General features: G+C 37.0%; 1 protein-coding gene across 15 annotated transcripts in view; it reads left to right on the top strand.

The window, feature by feature from the left end:
• nrxn3a (neurexin 3a) overlaps nt 1–18,403 on the top strand; it is a 239,751-nt gene that overhangs the window by 182,765 nt on the left and 38,583 nt on the right. For all 15 annotated transcript variants that reach the window (XR_008829349.1, XM_056393155.1, XM_056393150.1 and 12 more), the window contains 5 exons: nt 87–277; nt 2,225–2,398; nt 4,877–4,996; nt 14,650–14,831; nt 16,675–16,846. Coding sequence is in view for 14 of the 15 variants with exons in the window: in XM_056393155.1 (XP_056249130.1) it covers nt 87–277; nt 2,225–2,398; nt 4,877–4,996; nt 14,650–14,831; nt 16,675–16,846 (839 nt within the window). In the remaining variant the exon portion in view is untranslated. The remainder of the gene's footprint in view (nt 1–86; nt 278–2,224; nt 2,399–4,876; nt 4,997–14,649; nt 14,832–16,674; nt 16,847–18,403) is intronic.

Below are 18,403 nucleotides of genomic sequence, written 5' to 3'. Positions count from 1 at the left end.
CCAGTTTGTGTAATAAAAGGCGTTTAAGGCAGAAAGCTCAAGACTTCTGAAGCATTCTGTGACATTCAGCTTCTCTCCTCTTGCAGATATATCCACTATGTGTTTGACCTTGGAAATGGACCGAACCTCATCAAAGGCAAGAGCGAAAGAGCCCTGAATGACAACCAGTGGCACAATGTGGCCATCACTCGAGACAACAGTAACACCCACACACTGAAAGTAGATGCCATAGCAACCAGTCAGAGTATCAATGGGGCCAAGAACCTGGACCTGAAAGGTATCCACAGGACAGTACACCTGTTATATGTTTATACCTCCATGTGTGTTCACTTTATATTCAGCCACTTCCAATGACTTTCATTCATAGTCATGCATTATTTTCCTCTAATTCTTTTTACATTTTGCCTAGGTTAAAGTCAGTCTTCATACAGTAATATATTTCTATATGCTCATTTGTTATTGTATTATTTAAGTTGTACCACTTTACAATAAGACTTCGCTTTTAGGATTCATAAGGAAGTTTTTATAAATTGTTTATAATTAGCGTATTCATTTGCATGGCTCACTATTTGGCAGACAAGTTAATGCTTACAACTCATTAATTTTAATATTGAGTTGCATTATCAATAGTTTCAGCAACTCATTAATAAATGATGATGTGTTTCACACTTTACAATAAGGCTCCTTTTATAAGTGTTTGTAAATGATACATGTATGTTTGTAAAATGAGATGAAGAAACATGAAAATGATGGAGGGAGAATCACAGAGGTGTGAACAGAAGGATAAAGAATGGGTGAGCAGTTCAACAAGTAAAGGAAGGTTATTACCTGTGTTCTACCTGGAATGCTAAAGTCCTAAAGAAGAGACCAACCAGCAGAAAGCATCTCCATGTTAGTATCCACTGTGCACAACAAGCTGATCAACAGCTGTGATTAGAATGAGGACGGCTGCTGAGAACATGTCAAGGTAAACAACAATACCGAGGCCTTAGAGGATGAATCTGGTCACTTGATATGATCATGTGATCTGCCATAATTTGATCCGCCAAATCAAACTTTCTGACCATTAAGATCCTGATGGTGGTTCATTGCTAGAAATTTAGGAAACGTGATGAAGCAGCAGGTGCAAATGCTGGATGGTTGAGAAAACAAAGAAAGCTCACTAATGAGATATGAGGCTTTACAGTACAGATACATGTGGGCTCACTATTTGGCAAGCAATTGGTCACTGTTGCCCTTTTCATCTAATGTGTTATAACAACTTATATGATTTACAAAGTGTTAACAAGCTAATAAATGAACTAGTTAAACCATTTATAAGGGAAGTCCTATTGTAAAGTGATAACATTTAAGTCATTCCATCTTATGTCAAAACATTTGAAGTTCACACATTCCTCACTGATTGAAGGTATTTATTTTAGAAGTAGCAGAGTGCAGGGTCATTTTTTGAAGTACCAACCCTGTCTTCCTAGAAATTAGGTTCATATACAACTAAATTGCAACCGCAACTACCTTTTTTAGGAAGCCTCATTGCAAGCAGTTTATAATGAGGATTTATTATTAGCGTATGTATTTGTCAAGTAACAAATCTGTTGATAGTGATTTTATTTGAAAAAAAATACATTTCACAATTATCAATTTAGATAGTATTGAACATGCAGAGCTTTCACCTCAAATATTACTGGGAGTTGAGGGGAAAAAGAGACAATAATAATATATTAAATGCAATAAAATAATACTTACATATATAAAGTCACATTACACCATTACTCATTCATTCTGACAAATCAACTGAAATCTGACCTTATAGATTTCAGTCCACCTGGTCCAGATCAAGCACATTTTCTCTTTTTGGACCTCGAGGGAAAATGACAGCCTAGATTTTGTTTATTATTCCTATCCATTCATCATCAGTGGGCGGCTCCATGACAGCCTTTTTTACTCATGACCAGAAGTATTTTTATCAGTTTCTTATCATTTGTGCTTCATTCATTCAAAGAAAATGTTGATTCTGAATATAATCCAACCAGCGACTATGTTGTATGTAAAGATAATTCTTCCACCACATTTTTGGACTTGTATTTCCTCTTGTTTAGGTTAGAGAGCAGTCAGTATGCTACTACTCAGTACAATATCACTAATCAAAACATTTGATAGCTTCTTTTTAAGAAGACCTATTAACATTAGATAATTCTGTACTGTGTCTATGTTTTCTATGCCCCAGGTGATCTGTTCATTGCAGGACTGGGTCCAGGCATGTATGGCAACCTGCCTAAACTCGTGGCTTCCAGAGAGGGCTTCCAGGGCTGTTTAGCATCAGTGGACCTCAACGGTCGCCTGCCAGACCTCCTCAATGACGCCTTGTTTCGCAGTGGGCAGATTGAACGTGGATGTGAAGGTACACCGTCCCTCAAATCCAGGCCTGACTTAGACTACTACAACACAAACTTCAACTCCAGTTCCGGCTCCGGCAGCCCTTTCTTCCTGCTAAATGCAAACAGTAGCTCCACAGCCCTTCATCCATGTGGGAGTCCCTCCATCCTACTGATTGTACTTGTTGCTTCACTTACCCACTGTTAGAGTCAGGCCAAATACTTCCTCACCTACACCAACGCATGTTATCGGCCACATTGGTCGCCCACTGATAGTGCTGTCACCACTACCATCAGAGCAGTTGTTGCCAGTGTAGTAACATTAAATACTGCCAGGTGCTTCATTTTTATGTCCATGCTTTGTGAAGTTTTTTTCAGAATTTAGTGAGTGATGAGACTTTTGAATAATATTATCATCATAATAAGTTACAGAGCTTCTAACAAGTGGCTGGTTCAGCTGTGTTGGTACAAAAATATTGATCGTACAGAGGGACATTCACACTGAGAATAAGATTTTGCACTGCGGTAAAACTTTTTAATTGATAGTTCACTAAGCCATCTTCCCCAGAGGTTTGTTGCTATGCCTGTCGAGCTTTCTATGGATGTGCATTGCACTGCATCTGGCAGATTTGAAGAAAATAATAAACATAACCAGTTAATGATGGATGATGACATGTAAAAGGTTGAAACCCCTGGATTGAAGTGCACTATTTTAAGAAAACATAATACATTCATGGACGTGTAACAAATGTTACATTTGTATTTTGAATCATCACATCTTTACAATATGATGCATAATAAAGGATTTTTTGGATGAGGACTAACCTGTGAGTTTAGCAAAGTGGTCTTAGGTCAGCGTTCTGCTAACGTACCTAAGTTTTGAAATAATACAATCAAGGACTGGGGTTACTGTTTGGGGTAGGGGTTTAGGAAACGGTCAATTACAGGTGTACAAAAAAACAAAAAAAAACAAATACTTTAATCCTTAAAGTTTATGAATGTAGTTGTGCAGTTTTACACATGCCCATTGGGAATCTCTATCAGGAAATACCTGGACTCCAGACCATACAGTTTGTTCACAAAGCAAAACTTGCCAAAGTTTTTAAATTGTTTTGTGTTAATTTACAATTCTTCATGCATATTATGTACATAACTGCATCAAAATAGGCTGTTGAAACATTTTGCACAAGCAAGCAAATGTCACTGTTGTTTCCATCTTCTGTGCAAGTCTTTCTTTTTTGCCCATTTCTGTCATCCTCTGAAGGTTCTGGGCCAGACTCCACAACCTGTTGTTGTTTGCATGGAAGTCATTTTCTGTGTAACAGTTTTTTTCTAATGTCCACCATATCATTCAGTTGGACATTGGGTATACCATATGTTTTTTTATTTGTGTTTAAGCATTAACTTCTAGAGCCCCATGTTAGACAAATTAATGTGTTAGCTAATATTTCATTTGAATCAAAACAGAAAATAATACTCTGTGTACTGTATATGCTCCTCTTTGAGACAATCTCACTGGGGTTGATAACAATGTTATTCCCTGCACTGTATGTACTGCAAGAAAGTAATGGTTGATTAATTTATTTTTCAAAATAAAATGTCATCAATCACGGTTTGTTGGTCTTGTCCGTGGCATTCTAATGTCTCATTTTTCTGTGTTCCTGTACAGTTTATTTTCTTGTCAGTTTTGCTTTTCCTTCTTTTCTGCCTCCGTATCATGGTCAGTTCATGAGTCATTTAAACTGTTTTGTCATTTACAGCCTGCATTTCATTACAAAGTGTCATCACATAAAATGGGTTTGTGTGTCTTCAGACAGAGAGAACATCAAATCCCATTCATGATTTTTAAGTTGGCAGCTCAGGTTGTGGCAATACACTGTACCACCACTAGATAGTGGTACCGCACTGCCGGCAAACACTTTTCAGCAGAAGTGACATGGCTGTTGTTACATTAAATCCTGAACCAGATCAATGCAACAGCAGGATATCACTGTAGTCATTGTAAGTTCCCACACTCCATCCTTCCTCCAACCCATCGGCACTTCACTTGGTCTTGAACAGCTCCTTTAACATAAGCAGCTCGCATCATTTCACCAGGTAAGTTTCCACTAAACACATTTACCTATAGATGATTTATATAGACTGATGGTTGGCCTGCTATTTGTTCAGATTCATTTACATGTTTGCATAAAGCAGATATAGTGAACATCTCCTGTTTTGAAGTTTCACAAAACAGTTGGAATTTTGTATGTATCATTCAAATATCAATATGATAACACGACAACATAGTGGATTGAAGAAACAAAACAACTTGTCAATATCACGTTCACTATTGCCTGTAGACTTAAATGTTGTTGGAAGTGTGTGTGTTTTGTTCTTCAAATGGCAGTGCAGTGTGGATAACCATGTCCATATATGTCTGTGTGTTTGTGTGTGTGTGTGTGTGTGTGTGTGTGTGTGTGTGTGTGTGTTTGTTTTGTTTGGGCATGGCTGGACTTCCACAGGTCCCAGCACCACCTGTCAGGAGGATTCCTGTGCCAACATGGGTATTTGTATCCAGCAGTGGGAGAACTACACCTGTGACTGCTCCATGACCTCCTACACAGGCACACAGTGCAATGACCGTGAGTACTGATGTCACATTCAAATATATAACAATGACAGACTAAACAACATCATCTCAGAGTAAATCATACCCCCTTAAACAAAAAGTGAGAGTAAATAAAAAAATTTATTTCAGTGTCATGAACATTTTATGTCAGGTAAGTTTGGAAATCCTGTCCCACATACACAGACACACATTGCACATGTCGATGGTGTGTGTTGTCACAGAGAACATGTGTATTGATGGAACACAAATACAGACTTCATAACTACGGCTGAAAAATGTATCAAAATATCAAAATTGTAATATGGCAAAATTTGGATATTGCAAATTGCAGGAGATTCAATTGTTTTGATAAAGGTAAAATGTGTCACAGCATGCCATTTTCAATGAAGTTATTTTCAGAAAAGTTATTTTCTGCCTACATATCATATTCTCCAGACATAAGGGAACCATCTTGTTCAGTACAGACCCCAGCAGAAATCATATGAAATGCAAAAATGATGCATACCCACTAAAATCATGACTCATATCACAGTTGCAATATCAAATATATAATATCAATGTCAAAATAATCATGATAAGATTTGTTCATATCATATGATGTAATCATTACCTTTCTATGGCAAAACAATTTCAATGCAACAGAATAAATATACAAGGATGGAGTATTGTTTTTAGTGACAGTTATAAAACTGTTTGTTTTAAACTCCTTTGTTTTGTAATGATCCAAAGGCTATAACACATGTAGTGCTAATAGTAATAATAATAATAATAATAATAATAACTAGAAAATTTAAATAGCGGTTCATGGGATTTATTAACCCTCAGGGGTCCCTCTGTCCTTTTTTGGACATTTTCTTCACTTTTCTTTTTTGATTTGCTGATCATTTTGGCTGTGTTACAGCTGAAGGTATGGATTTCTGCAAGAAAGTGTCTTTTTTGACATATTTTTAAAATCTAATGTCAGTTACAGTTACAGGTCTATTATACACTGGTAACACATTTTGTACCCTCTGGGGTTCCTCGCGTCCAAAAAAGGACACACAAAGAAAATGCTATAAAATCATCATATATCAATATTTTTTTCTGCTTTTTTTGCATAAATCTCTTAAACCACTTCAGTTCTGCTCAAACCTACCAAATGTTTATTAGTTTTCAGGATTTTAACCCTTTAAATGCCAATTTGAAGATATGTTGCCTCTTGTTTTATTAAAAAAAACAACACAGAATATGAGATATTTCCCACATAATACATGATGGAGGGATGTGACATTGTTTTATATCAGAGTCTTTTATATCAAGACATTTCTCAAAACCAGAATATGATCAGGGTGACTTTTGAACACTGGAAATAAATCATGTACTCATCCCGGCAGTAGCCCCCGTGGCACTCAAAATTTCCCTGGAATTTTCTAGTTGCTATTATTGTTCTTCATTCTCTGGTTGAATAAAGTATATCATTTAGTATATGCTTGTTGGTGTAGAATATGTACTTTTGCTAGGAGACTCTAATGTCCCCACAAACTCAACTGCTCCCTTGTTTACACTGGATCAGTGTGTGCACTTAACTTAACCCTGAGGTTAGGGGGAGGGAGCGAGAGGCTGTGTTGTTCAGGATGACAGCTAAGGGGATTTATTTATGGCAGATCTTAAGTTTTATGTTTGCTTTTTGTTTTCCTCAATACTGGCAATCCTTCAACATTACCCAAGGAAATAAAACTACAACTAACAGATAATAATTTGCTGTACATTATATCTTCATAGTTTAAGATTACTTCAAAAAAGAATTTAATAATCACTTCTTGTAATTTAAAGGGGATGGTAAAATTGACTAAGCTAAAACAGGTTATGTTGTTGATTCACAACTCCATTCCAAGTTAACAACACTATTTATGATAAAGCTGGTAGATTTTTAGTGGTTCCGCAAACACTCTTGAAAAAAATATCAATTTGCTTTTGCTGGTGGCCACCGTTTCAGGTAAAATAATAATGGCAGGAGATTTTAACTGCATTTTAGACCCGGAACTTGGTCGTTCATCGGTGTTGGACACCTTCCATGCTCAATCTAGAAAGATAATACAACAGTATATAAAGGACCTGAATATTTGTGACCCATGGAGTATTCAAACCCCAGCAAAAAGATTTCCAGTTAAACAGTCGTTCATCTAGTTGGTGTCACGTTTTGTGGTAAGCTGGACCCAAATGCAACCACACAAGGGATTAGTGAAAAAAATGTTTTAATAATAAAAAAAGTGACTACTTACGACACAGGGGCCAATATTATATAAAAAGATTATAGCTAAAGCTCTAGCTACCATGGATTTCATAATCTTATACAGATAAAGGCTAGACCATGAATTTGACTGGCCATATTTGCCAGACAGTACACTGCACTCAGATATACTAAAAAGACACAGACAGACAGACACACAGTTAGTTTGACACTGCAAATTTTTTACATAATTCAATATGTATTTGCTTAATATGACTGTATGTCATATTCATTTTTCTCTGATTTTAAACAGATATTTTAAGTTTTATTTGATTTATTATATTGGTATGTAATGTTTTCTTTTATTTATATATTGTAGCCAAAATAATTACATGAAATGGAATTTTACTACAAGAAAATGAATGCATAACGAGTGAGTTGATAAGTCTTGATCCACGGAAGAGGTGTAAAATGTAATTATTATTCCTATATGTTGCTGATGTCAAAGATGATACATTTTGAAGGAGATCACAGAACACCTACACTGACACTGGTTCTTCATAAACAAGGCCTGATGTACTAAATACATTTTTTGGGTGCATTTGTTTCTAATTCATTGTAATATCGGTTCTAAAAAACATTTTAAAATCCATTATGTTTGAAAACTTTAAAGTCTAATACCAACCACATCAAGCCTGCCCCTTCATTCCTCATCAATGAGACTCTGGCGTTAGCGCTGCAGCTAACTGACATCATGAAAGCCCACTTGTTGCAGAAAACACACTCATCATTAGTAGGGACACATCTCAACTGTCCACACCCAACCCCAAACCTGTGTCTGTACAGTACCATACAGGAGCTGAAAAAGCAATCCCACTCTATATATATATAACCATTGTTATTCAAATCTTTATCTTTTTTTTTTCTTCTGTATGCTTTTCGGCAACTAACTAGTCCTTCATACTTTGCGCTACAAAAACCGTTCAACTATCGAAACGTTCAGCTTCTTCAGGAGATTTCTGCTTCTATGCTTTTTTCTACTATTTATAATTTTTGAAGTATTAAGCTTTTTCTGCAATTTATTTTGCCATTCAATTGAATGGAGATGATGTTCAAATCTTTTAAAACTTTCTGCCCTTTGAACTTTAACTACTTCAGCATACTTTCAGCTAGAGACTTCATTCAAACTTTAAATGTTCACAAGATTTGCTATAAAACTTGCATTCAACTTTTTTCATATCCTATACAGTTTTTGATTCATCACAGGTTTTAGACAACGTTGACAATGGACCTGTCTGTTGATTGGCTAAAGACAATAACACATACCTGTTTATTTGCATATAAAATGGGGAAGTGAGAGTCGATCACAAGTGGTCAATCGAGACACATGTGCTGACGCATTTCAAATCAGATGTGAACTGACGATCTTAGAGTTAATCACGTGTGACTGGATCACTGAAGACATATGTTCCTAGCAGGTCTGAACAGGGCCTGTGATCCTCCTTTTGCTTTCCTTCAATTGTTAACTACTCCAGCATACATTGTGCTACATAATCCGTTCAACTATCACAACATTCAGCTTCTACAGGAGATTTATGCTCAACTTCAACTTTTTAATACTATTTATGATTTTTGAAATATTAGCTTTTCTGCAATTTTTTACAATGTAAGTCAATGGAGGCAATGTTTAAATCCTTCAAAACTTCAAAACTGTTTAGGATGCACATCATCTTTTTGTTACTAATACAAATGATTCATTCTTTTACAGTTTTAAGGCATTTTATTTCTACTTCCACCTTTTGCAGCAACTGCTTTCAACTGTTTCAACATGTTTAACTTTTCAGCTTTTGCATATAATAGACTTCGTCTTCAGTTTAACATTTTGGCATCTAATTTTTCATTGCACTGCACTTTAGTTAATATAAGCTGCTTTTATAATCATTTTAACATTGTGTCAGAAATCTCCTTCAGGTGTGACATTACAAGTTTTGCTTGTACATGTCTTCTTTCTTAGGTCTTTTTTTTTTTTTTTTTTTTAAGCAATTTTTGGCCCTTTATCTTTCAATTATTTTTTGTACATTTTGTACAGTTTTGTGCTGTTTGTTACACTTTCCATCAACAAAAAAAAAATGTTCAACCATTTCATGCCATTCAACCTCCAGCTTAAAAATGATATAGCTTCTTGTTGTAACAGTTGAGATATGTTACTTGCCAGTATGAGTTTCAGAGTTATAATTCAACTGAAACTGCTTCAACTCATCCTTATGGCCACAAATGTCACTCTACACACATCATTGCTTCCTACGCCGTAGGACAATTTGTCTTCTTTCAGGCAATGTGCTTACAAAAGCATACAGAAATTGCACAGTGAGCCTCAGAGCGATGGGAGTATGGTCCAACTGCCCCAGAGACTGATTTTCAGAGGGAAACAGAAAAAGCCTTTTCTGTAACTCACTCCTGTTTCCACATTTTTAACGCTATAAACACCACAGCTCACACATGTGCAGAAAGGTCTTGTGGTGCTCATGAAGTAATAATCTTGCTGATACGATGTACGGTTTTTGATTAACTCACAGTAGTTCAAGAGGTCTGCTCATCCATTTGGATCTGTGAGAGCTGAGCTGTATCTATAAATTAATGGAAAGTCTGCAGCTGGCACCTGCCATTTGCGCACATGCCGGGCCATGAACAGCAAATCACTGGTTCAAATCCCAAATAGGCTGGAGTCATTGCTGCCTATGAATATGATAATAAGTACTAAAAGCACTTCTGAATGTACATATTAACTCGTAAATAACTTGGCGATATTGTTTGTAATTATTTAGTTCCCATTTCTATTTAAGGAGTACACCAAATCATTAATATCTCAAACACTGTTAAGGCTATAAATATGAAAGGTTGACCATGATGCAGTTCTTCACATAGTCATAAATTGATGGCACCACTGCAGCATCACACGCATTTTCTTCAGAAAATGCAGAAGTTTCTAGTCTCTGACTTGCAAAGGAGGTTTCCAACCTGGATGGGATTTACCCCTTAGATCTATGGCACAGTGCACTTCACTGCAAAAGTCTGACTAAAAACAGGAGGCATCACATCATTCTGGGACTTGAGAACTGAACTACATGGACTAAAATGTAGTATGATGAAATGGACAGGCAAACTACAGTAGGTCATGAAACAGCAATTATAGAATAAATATTTTTAAATACAGAGAGAAATAACTTTGTATTGTAACATGACAAATGCATTGCATTTAATACCAAATACATATGAAGGCATGAATAATAAAGATCCATTTTAGACTTTATTTCACAAAGTATATAAAGTTTTTCCTGACACCATATCTACACCAAAGGAATAACATGAGCAGCATGTTAGCAGAGCAGCAGTAGCTTAAGTGCTGTGTTTGTGTCGGCACATGAAGTGATCAGACGCAGTAATGTGTTGTAGATCACCCACATTTTGGAAGAGCTTAGAACCCATAATATAATCACTGTCTATGAATGCAGGAAAATAGACTTGGAGAACAAAAATATGCTTCAGGTCATGATTAGGACATAAACCTAGAGCTAGAAGGTCATATCTTCACATAGAAACAATTCAGTCGACCCCTCAGGATTCACTAGCACCTAATACTCTAACCCTGCCACTAGCACTGTACAGTGAAATATACAATGCGGTGTGGTAGTAGAAGGACACAAAAGATGTCTTCATTCAATATCATCAAATTCAAATTTGCTTTACTGGTATGACCATTTATAGTGTTGCCAAAATACACAGAGCAGGACAACAACACATTCATTTGTAATGTAACAATGAGGGGGAAAAAGACAGAATATACAGAAGCACTGTACTTCACTAATATGAAAAGTCATACGCACACATACATTCATTACCCTAACAAATGCGGTTGGAAATTATATCAGAACTGTTACAAAAAAAACAATAAAACCGAAAAAAAAAACAACATGTACACGGCTCTCAGCACATGCTGAGGCAGCATGTCGTAGGTGGAAACCCATCCATCTATTTGTTTTCCATCCATCCATTCCACTCTAACCAAAGTGACTTAAGCCAGTCAACTCTCAGGTTTTGTAATAGCAGTATTTCCTATTTTGAAAAGCTGCGTTGTGTCACATGCTGTTAATGCATGGTGTACTGGAAGACACTGACAGAAAGCTGTCCCCAGCTGTTTGTACATTGTACTGATGGGCGCAAGCTTCTCTTTGCCAGCACAGCCTTTGTGCATGAAGACTGCAGTGGAGTCAAACTTGCTGCAACTTGCAAAATATAAGAGCAGCACATGTACGGCAGTGTCATCACACCAGGCGAATACTCTTGCATGTCTTAGTTAGGTGGATTGAATCAGGTAAGCTCTCCACTTTATCCTTCTGAATACTTTTGTCTCTTCAGCTTTTTCAAAACATCCTGTCATGAGGATTGTCTGGCCTTCATTCAGTCTACATGGTCCTGATATTGTGATGTAATTGCAAATGAATGCAAAATGCTTTGTTACCACTACTTGTGGGAAATCTCCCATAGTTTGGCACTAATGCATTATTTCATGAAATTAGATGTGTTGGCCCATCCCCAACTGCTCCATGTCCTTGTCTCTCTTGTTGCTTAATGAAGTTTGGATGGTTGTATCGTAACACAACTCTTAATCAGTGCTACACCATCCATGATGTATTCTGATGGTCCAACATTAGGTAAGGGTTACTCATTCGTCACAACAGACTTCAGTTTCTAGGTCATCTTTGGAGGTCTTTCTAATCCTTCAGAACAGTGCAGGCTGACAGTCTGCACCTCTCTCTGCTCGCAGTGTTCTTAACAGCTGATCCACTCATCGCATTAGTGTGAGCCAGTAAGAAAAAGTTTGCAGACTGACTTCATCTTCATCAAGGCGCTGGTCTTCAGTTAATTTCATGTGCTGTTTGGCTGAAGTTCTGTCTTTTGTGTGGAATGAATGATGCCCATCCTTCAGTAGTTCCAACCTTTAGGTTAATTGATCCTGCCCTTGTTGTTCTGTCCGCAAAAGCGTGTCTTTATGCTTCTTACTCTACTGGGTTAATATTGAAAAGTAATCATTAACCAGCTGATCGTTCTAGGTGTGTTTGTAAATTCAATCTGAAATCGAAAGAGAATCATCCGAACTGTTCAGAAATTCAGTTTCAGATCCCTCAGAGCAGAGGAACAGCACTGTGCACAGTAAAAATACTGTCACAGAAAACATCCTGTAGCAGATCATTGTGTATGGTATTTGTATATTTGTTTTACATTTCCATCATTTCAAAATCAGTCTATAATAGTGATTTGTTCAAAACAATGTTGAAGTTTGTTACTCAAGAATGTTAATTGAGTGAATATGGGAAAATTAAGCAATTCTGTTCTTTTTTTTTCCCTTTCAAACTAACAAGAAGTACAAACAAAAGTACTGTTATAGTACCAGGTCGATAAGCAGTATTGATAAAAGTAGTTAACCATGTCTACTCTCAACTGTGTTAACTTTCAATGAAGAGAGGTTTGCTTGATCCCCAGGTTTATTGAGCTTTACTATAAATGGCAAGGTCAGCAGTGACAAGAATAAGCTTTTGCTCCAGCTGTGAGGGGAGCTCAGAGTGCTTTACAGTAATTACCACATTCACCCATTCACTCATATTCATACAGCACACAAATAAAGGTGGAGGACTGGTTCTGCTTGTGAACAATAGATGGTGCAACCCAGGTCATATCACAGTGAAGTAGAAGATCTGCTGTCGGGATATTGATCTGTTGGCAGTTGGTCTTAAACTGTACTATGTACCAAGGGAGTTCTCACACATCGTCGCCATTGTTGTTTACATTCAACCACGAGCTGAGCCTGCAGTCGCGTGTGATGTCATTCACAAGACTGTTGCGAGAGTACAGACCCAGCACCCTGATGCATTCATTGCAACATCGGGGGATTTTAACCATGTCATGATGACCATCACTGGCTATAACGAGAAGAACAGCCAGGCAACACCAGGTGATGTGGACAATGAGTTCAACCTGTTCAACAGGTTTGAAACAGCCTCACCTGTTTAATTCTGAGTTGTCAGCATCAATCATATCATGATAGGAAATTCTACTGAGACCCCTGATCAGCAGACACAGATGTGAGTAACTGTCTCACTTCAGTGTATAAAGCAGAGATGCGCATGCGTTGGCGTCTGTGTGTACCTGTTAGATGCACTGTTAGACAGCTGACCTTGTGTTGTAGCTGCTGATCCTGAAGAGAACTTGGTTCAATCTCAGTTAATCCTAAGAAGGTCGCTGCTGTCGAGGAGAAGAGTGTTGCAGTCTGCTGTGAGCAGGCCGGTAAGACCTGTGTCTCAGGTAGCAGGACTGAACTGAATTGATCATCAAAATGGTTGGTCCATTTTCCATTCATCAACTAGTCAGGCTGCACGATATGCAAAAAAAAAAAGTCATATTGCGATTATTTTGGCAGATATAGCAGTTTCAGTTGGAATTGTTTTTTTTTTTCATTTTCAATGAAAAAAGCACTGATGGTGCAAACAATGCACAACAATGTGACACATTTACCTTCATCAAAAAAACTGCAGCTCCTGTGATTTGGATTATATTTCAATTCCTTGTGCAGTTGTATCAACCAGCCAGCCTTAGAATAAAGGTATTTTGGATGTTGCTCTATGTCCTTTATGGCCTAAGCTTGTTCTATTCCATTACCAGTCTGCAATGTAATGTGTTATCCAGCTTGTTAGCCATTTTCTGTTTATTAAGGTAGGTTATTTTACCCAACATGAAGACATTGTGGTCAGCGTAATATGTTTGTAACTGTTTTTGTATTCCGTTGTTGTTGTACACTTATCAAACCAATCCTCCCAGGTTCTTTTACTTATCCCTCCATTGATGTGATTGAGGGTAAGGAAACTATAACAACTGTGGCACTATGCAGTCCGTACACTCAAGACTCTAATGATTAGAGTCTTGAGTGTACGGACTGCATTACAGATTAGAGTCTAATCTGTTCTGTTGTCAGTCACTCATTAGAACTGTCAATGAGATGAAAGGAAAAGAGATGCAACTTTCACAAGTGAAAAGATTTGGTGACTTTTAGCCCCATACCATTAATTCAGCACATGCACCTGTAGACCATTCCTTGGTGGTGATACAGTATCTCTGCCATTATTTACCATCAAAGAGATGATCAGTGATTAATGTGCTTGGACCCTTTTATACCAGATTGCAAGTTTAGTTATCATCATCATTATTATTACAATATCCCATATATCTGTTGTTTGATGATACCTGATATTCTTGTACTACTTATGTGTTACAGCATCATAGCAGTAAATGACATCATTGACTTGACTTGCTTTGCTCATATGAAGAGTAGAGTTAAGGTGTGGTTCTTGTTTTAGTCCAGTTTAGTCCAGAGTTTGTTTACACTCCCCTCCTGCTCTGTTCAGCTGGAACAACATACATCTTTGGCAAAGGAGGAGGCCTCATTACATTCAAGTGGCCAGCCAATGAGAGGCCAAGCACCAGGACAGACAGGTTGACCGTCGGCTTCAGCACGTCCCTCAAAGATGGCATTCTGGTCAGGATCGACAGTGCTCCAGGTCTGGGGGACTATCTCATGCTGCACATAGTAAGTTCCAACACACATCTTCTACATCTCATTTATGTTTGGTCATGTCCAAGATTCCCTTTGTTTTGTTTTCTAACTATTTCACCTTTATTGTTTAGTTTGTCCAATCTGTGCTTTATTATATCTTTGCTGTGTTATATTTACCACTGCTGCCTCAGTTTGTAACATATTTCAAAAACCTTGTTTTCATGTCCAGTGTTTGTAAGCATATGAACACATCCTTTTCAAGTTGCTGGAGTTCATTGATTTTGAAGTTTTGGTAAAATGTAGTCATAGCCCACAGGTTACAGTTAGAAACTGAGAAAGTCTTCAAACATATTGAATTTACAAGGACATACTGGTGTTTTTTTATTGATTGTAATCAATACTTTTACAAATGCAATTTTATAAATACACTTTTTCAGCTTGGACAAATGAATACAAAAAGAAATAGGGAGGTGTGTTTGGCTTGTTCACATGTAAATTTGAGTGAACTTTTCTACCTCTACATAGTGGTGGTGATGATGCCTTAAAAACACAGACGTGCTTCTTAAAGAAGAAGCTTGGTTTAACAAATTACCAAAATAATAATCGCTCCAATAAGGGAGGAAAAGACTACATAAAACGTTTACAGAAAATCACTCTCGCTACAGAGGAAAAAATAAGTAACAAAAAGATGAAATAGAAACAACAAAAACTCTCCTGAAAACTGGAGGCACTATTATATGAAAAGGTAAGTAAATAATAATCACTCCGCACAGAGGAAACAAAAGGCTATGCAAGCATTAACTATGGAGACTAAACTAAGATATAAAACTTACAACAAAAAATCTCTCTCTTGGAGGAAACCGACAAAATCTGTGACAACGACTATGGTCCAAACTGTGAAAAAGGCTGGGGTGAACGCACTGGCACAAGACAAAGGGAGACGCAGACTATTTGAACACATGGGGGTAATGGGGAACAGGTGGACACAATCGGGAATCAGGGAATACAATCAGACCGGTGACACGTGAGGAAGGGCAAGTGACCTGAAACGAGAGGAGAGTTACTTTTTCAAAATAAAACAGGAAATGACAAGACAAAACATGGAGACAGCACAAGAACCCAACTTGACCTCACCGCGGTGTGACATATACTAGTTTAGACATTGTGTTTTACTCTGCTCCATTGTAAATAAATGCCTTTAAGTATAACTAATGGTGTGTTTAATGTTGCACAAGCGTGAATATTGCCAACCTCTACTTTGTAGAATTCCAATCCTTCAACTTTAACCTACTGTTGATATGGTAATTTGGTTATAGTTAGTATACTCTAATTGTTAATCCGAGTTCCAGATTAATGGTAATAAACTGAGACTAAAACCATATTGGCTATTTTGCCTATTAGTTTAGGCTGGTGCCCCGAGGACTTTAATTAATTTCAAAGTTATTATTTAACATCAATATTTTTAATATTAATATTTTTCTTAATTTATGATAGCCAATAAATTGATAGACAACCGAAATCCAACATATTTGGTGTCCAGCTCATGAGGTAGAGCTCAGACCCAACAATTTTATAGTATATTAAATATTCTACAGTAAAAAGGATATAATCATTGTTCAGGAGAGGACGCTGTGAGACTGCTTTTGTTGTCCTCCAGCTGCTACATTTCTGTGAGAGCTGTTGACCTTCGTGGTATTTGCTATTTTCACAAGAGCTCGGGAAGAAAGTCCCTGTTGGACTGATGCTGCTCATGTCTCCACTATGCTTTACACCTTATGACTGCTGGCCTTCATTCTGTTGTAAGGGTCCACCACCACTACAACCTTACACCTATGTTTCAGTGTTTATAATCAGCAAATGTGTTTTCTCATTTCAGCAACAAGGAAAGATTGGAGTGACTTTCAACATTGGAACAGTGGATATCAGTGTGCAGGAAACCAGTACACCAGTGAATGATGGGAAGTATCATGTTGTCCGTTTCACCAGGAATGGTGGTAATGCTACGCTGCAGGTGGATAACTGGTCGATCAATGAACACTTTCCAACAGGTACAACACTAATTAATCAATGTAATATAAAACTAATCATCATTATTTTACATCTTAACTGTTCATAACAGTATTAGTTAATAATGAAAATATGAAAATTCCTAACAAGATCTAATGGCAGTTGGATCACGTCATTCATTATGAGTCAGTTGAAGTCACTGTGCAGGATGTGCATCCAAAAGAAATTTAACTGCTGCTTCTCTTTTCACTTGTGCTTTTAAGCTTGAAAACAAGAATATACATGTGATTAAGTATATCTGTCAGTACCAGAAATCAGGCATACATTACTGTGCTTTTTTTTCTACTCTTCTTTTCCTGAGCTATGAAGTGACAGCTGTGACAACTCTGTAAATCTTACACTCTAAGAACTAATTCGATTTTAAAAAATGACTAACCGGAAACCTGACGCAGGAGTCACTGAAATACTCAAAATACTACAGATACATATATGCATGTATATACATAGATACCAATGAGAAAAACTGAATCTGCTCACTTTTGTTCTTGAGGAATTTGCCTTAAATGCTTGACAGAACATAACACAAGTGTATCTAATGATAAAAGCAGGGCTTCCTGAGCTCTAAACAGACATTTATTTCACACTCACACTGTTTTCTTTCTGTGGCGATCACCTTACAATCTCAGAACCCCAACCCGTCACTGTCATTGACAAAAATAAGTATATTAGAATAATAATTGCTTTGGGGTTTTTTTTTGTTAAGAAAAAAAAAGAAAAAAGATTTACACTTGAAGCAAATGACTGGCTGCCTTTAATAGGTAGTATTAAAGGTGTAATGTGTAAGATCATGCTACTTGCACACACTACATAATTGCTCCATATGTTAATCATGTAGTTGTTTTCCCCATGTTCCTTATAATTTATTATTTATATGTGCATTTATTGTGGATAGTTAAAATTGTTGATAGCAATGAAACAAATTATGAGTACTTGTAATACAAACAGTATGTTTTTATTTACCTATAAAAATATGAAGGCAAGGGGATAGTGCATGACACATGGGTGTCAGGCTCTAGCAGCATGAGGAAGGGATGATGACATTATCACAAAGGCAGAATCAGAAAATAAGGTTTATTGCCAGGTAGGTTTTTACTTACAAGATATATGGCTTGGTGTTTGGAGCAGTATACAAGAAACATATTAACAGGAAATAACAATAAAATGTCAAAATACTGCAACAGTCAAAAAGATAAATGTACATAGACAATAAAAAAAGATGAAAAAAAACTATGTACAAAAGTGTTGACAAAACTCCTGCTGAGCAGGATGTGCAAAAGATTACAGTATAGACACTATCTGTTCTGTGCAGGGATAGTATTTTTAATTAATACAAGGTGTTACTGTAATGTGGTTGTTGATGGTTGATGAGGCCAGATGCAGAAGAAAAGGCAGGTGCTGGTTCATCACTGAGGATGGCTGTAACCATGTCTCTGCGACACACATATCACTACATTCATGAAAGTGTGTCCATCTTTTTATCAAGTTATCTAACATTGCCAGTAGATAGTAGAAAGGATGTTACTTGCAGTTTCATTCAT

This window comes from Seriola aureovittata, chromosome 13, assembly GCF_021018895.1.
Source record: "Seriola aureovittata isolate HTS-2021-v1 ecotype China chromosome 13, ASM2101889v1, whole genome shotgun sequence".
Lineage (NCBI taxonomy): Eukaryota > Metazoa > Chordata > Actinopteri > Carangiformes > Carangidae > Seriola > Seriola aureovittata.
This window is presented reverse-complemented; position numbering and strand designations above follow the sequence as displayed.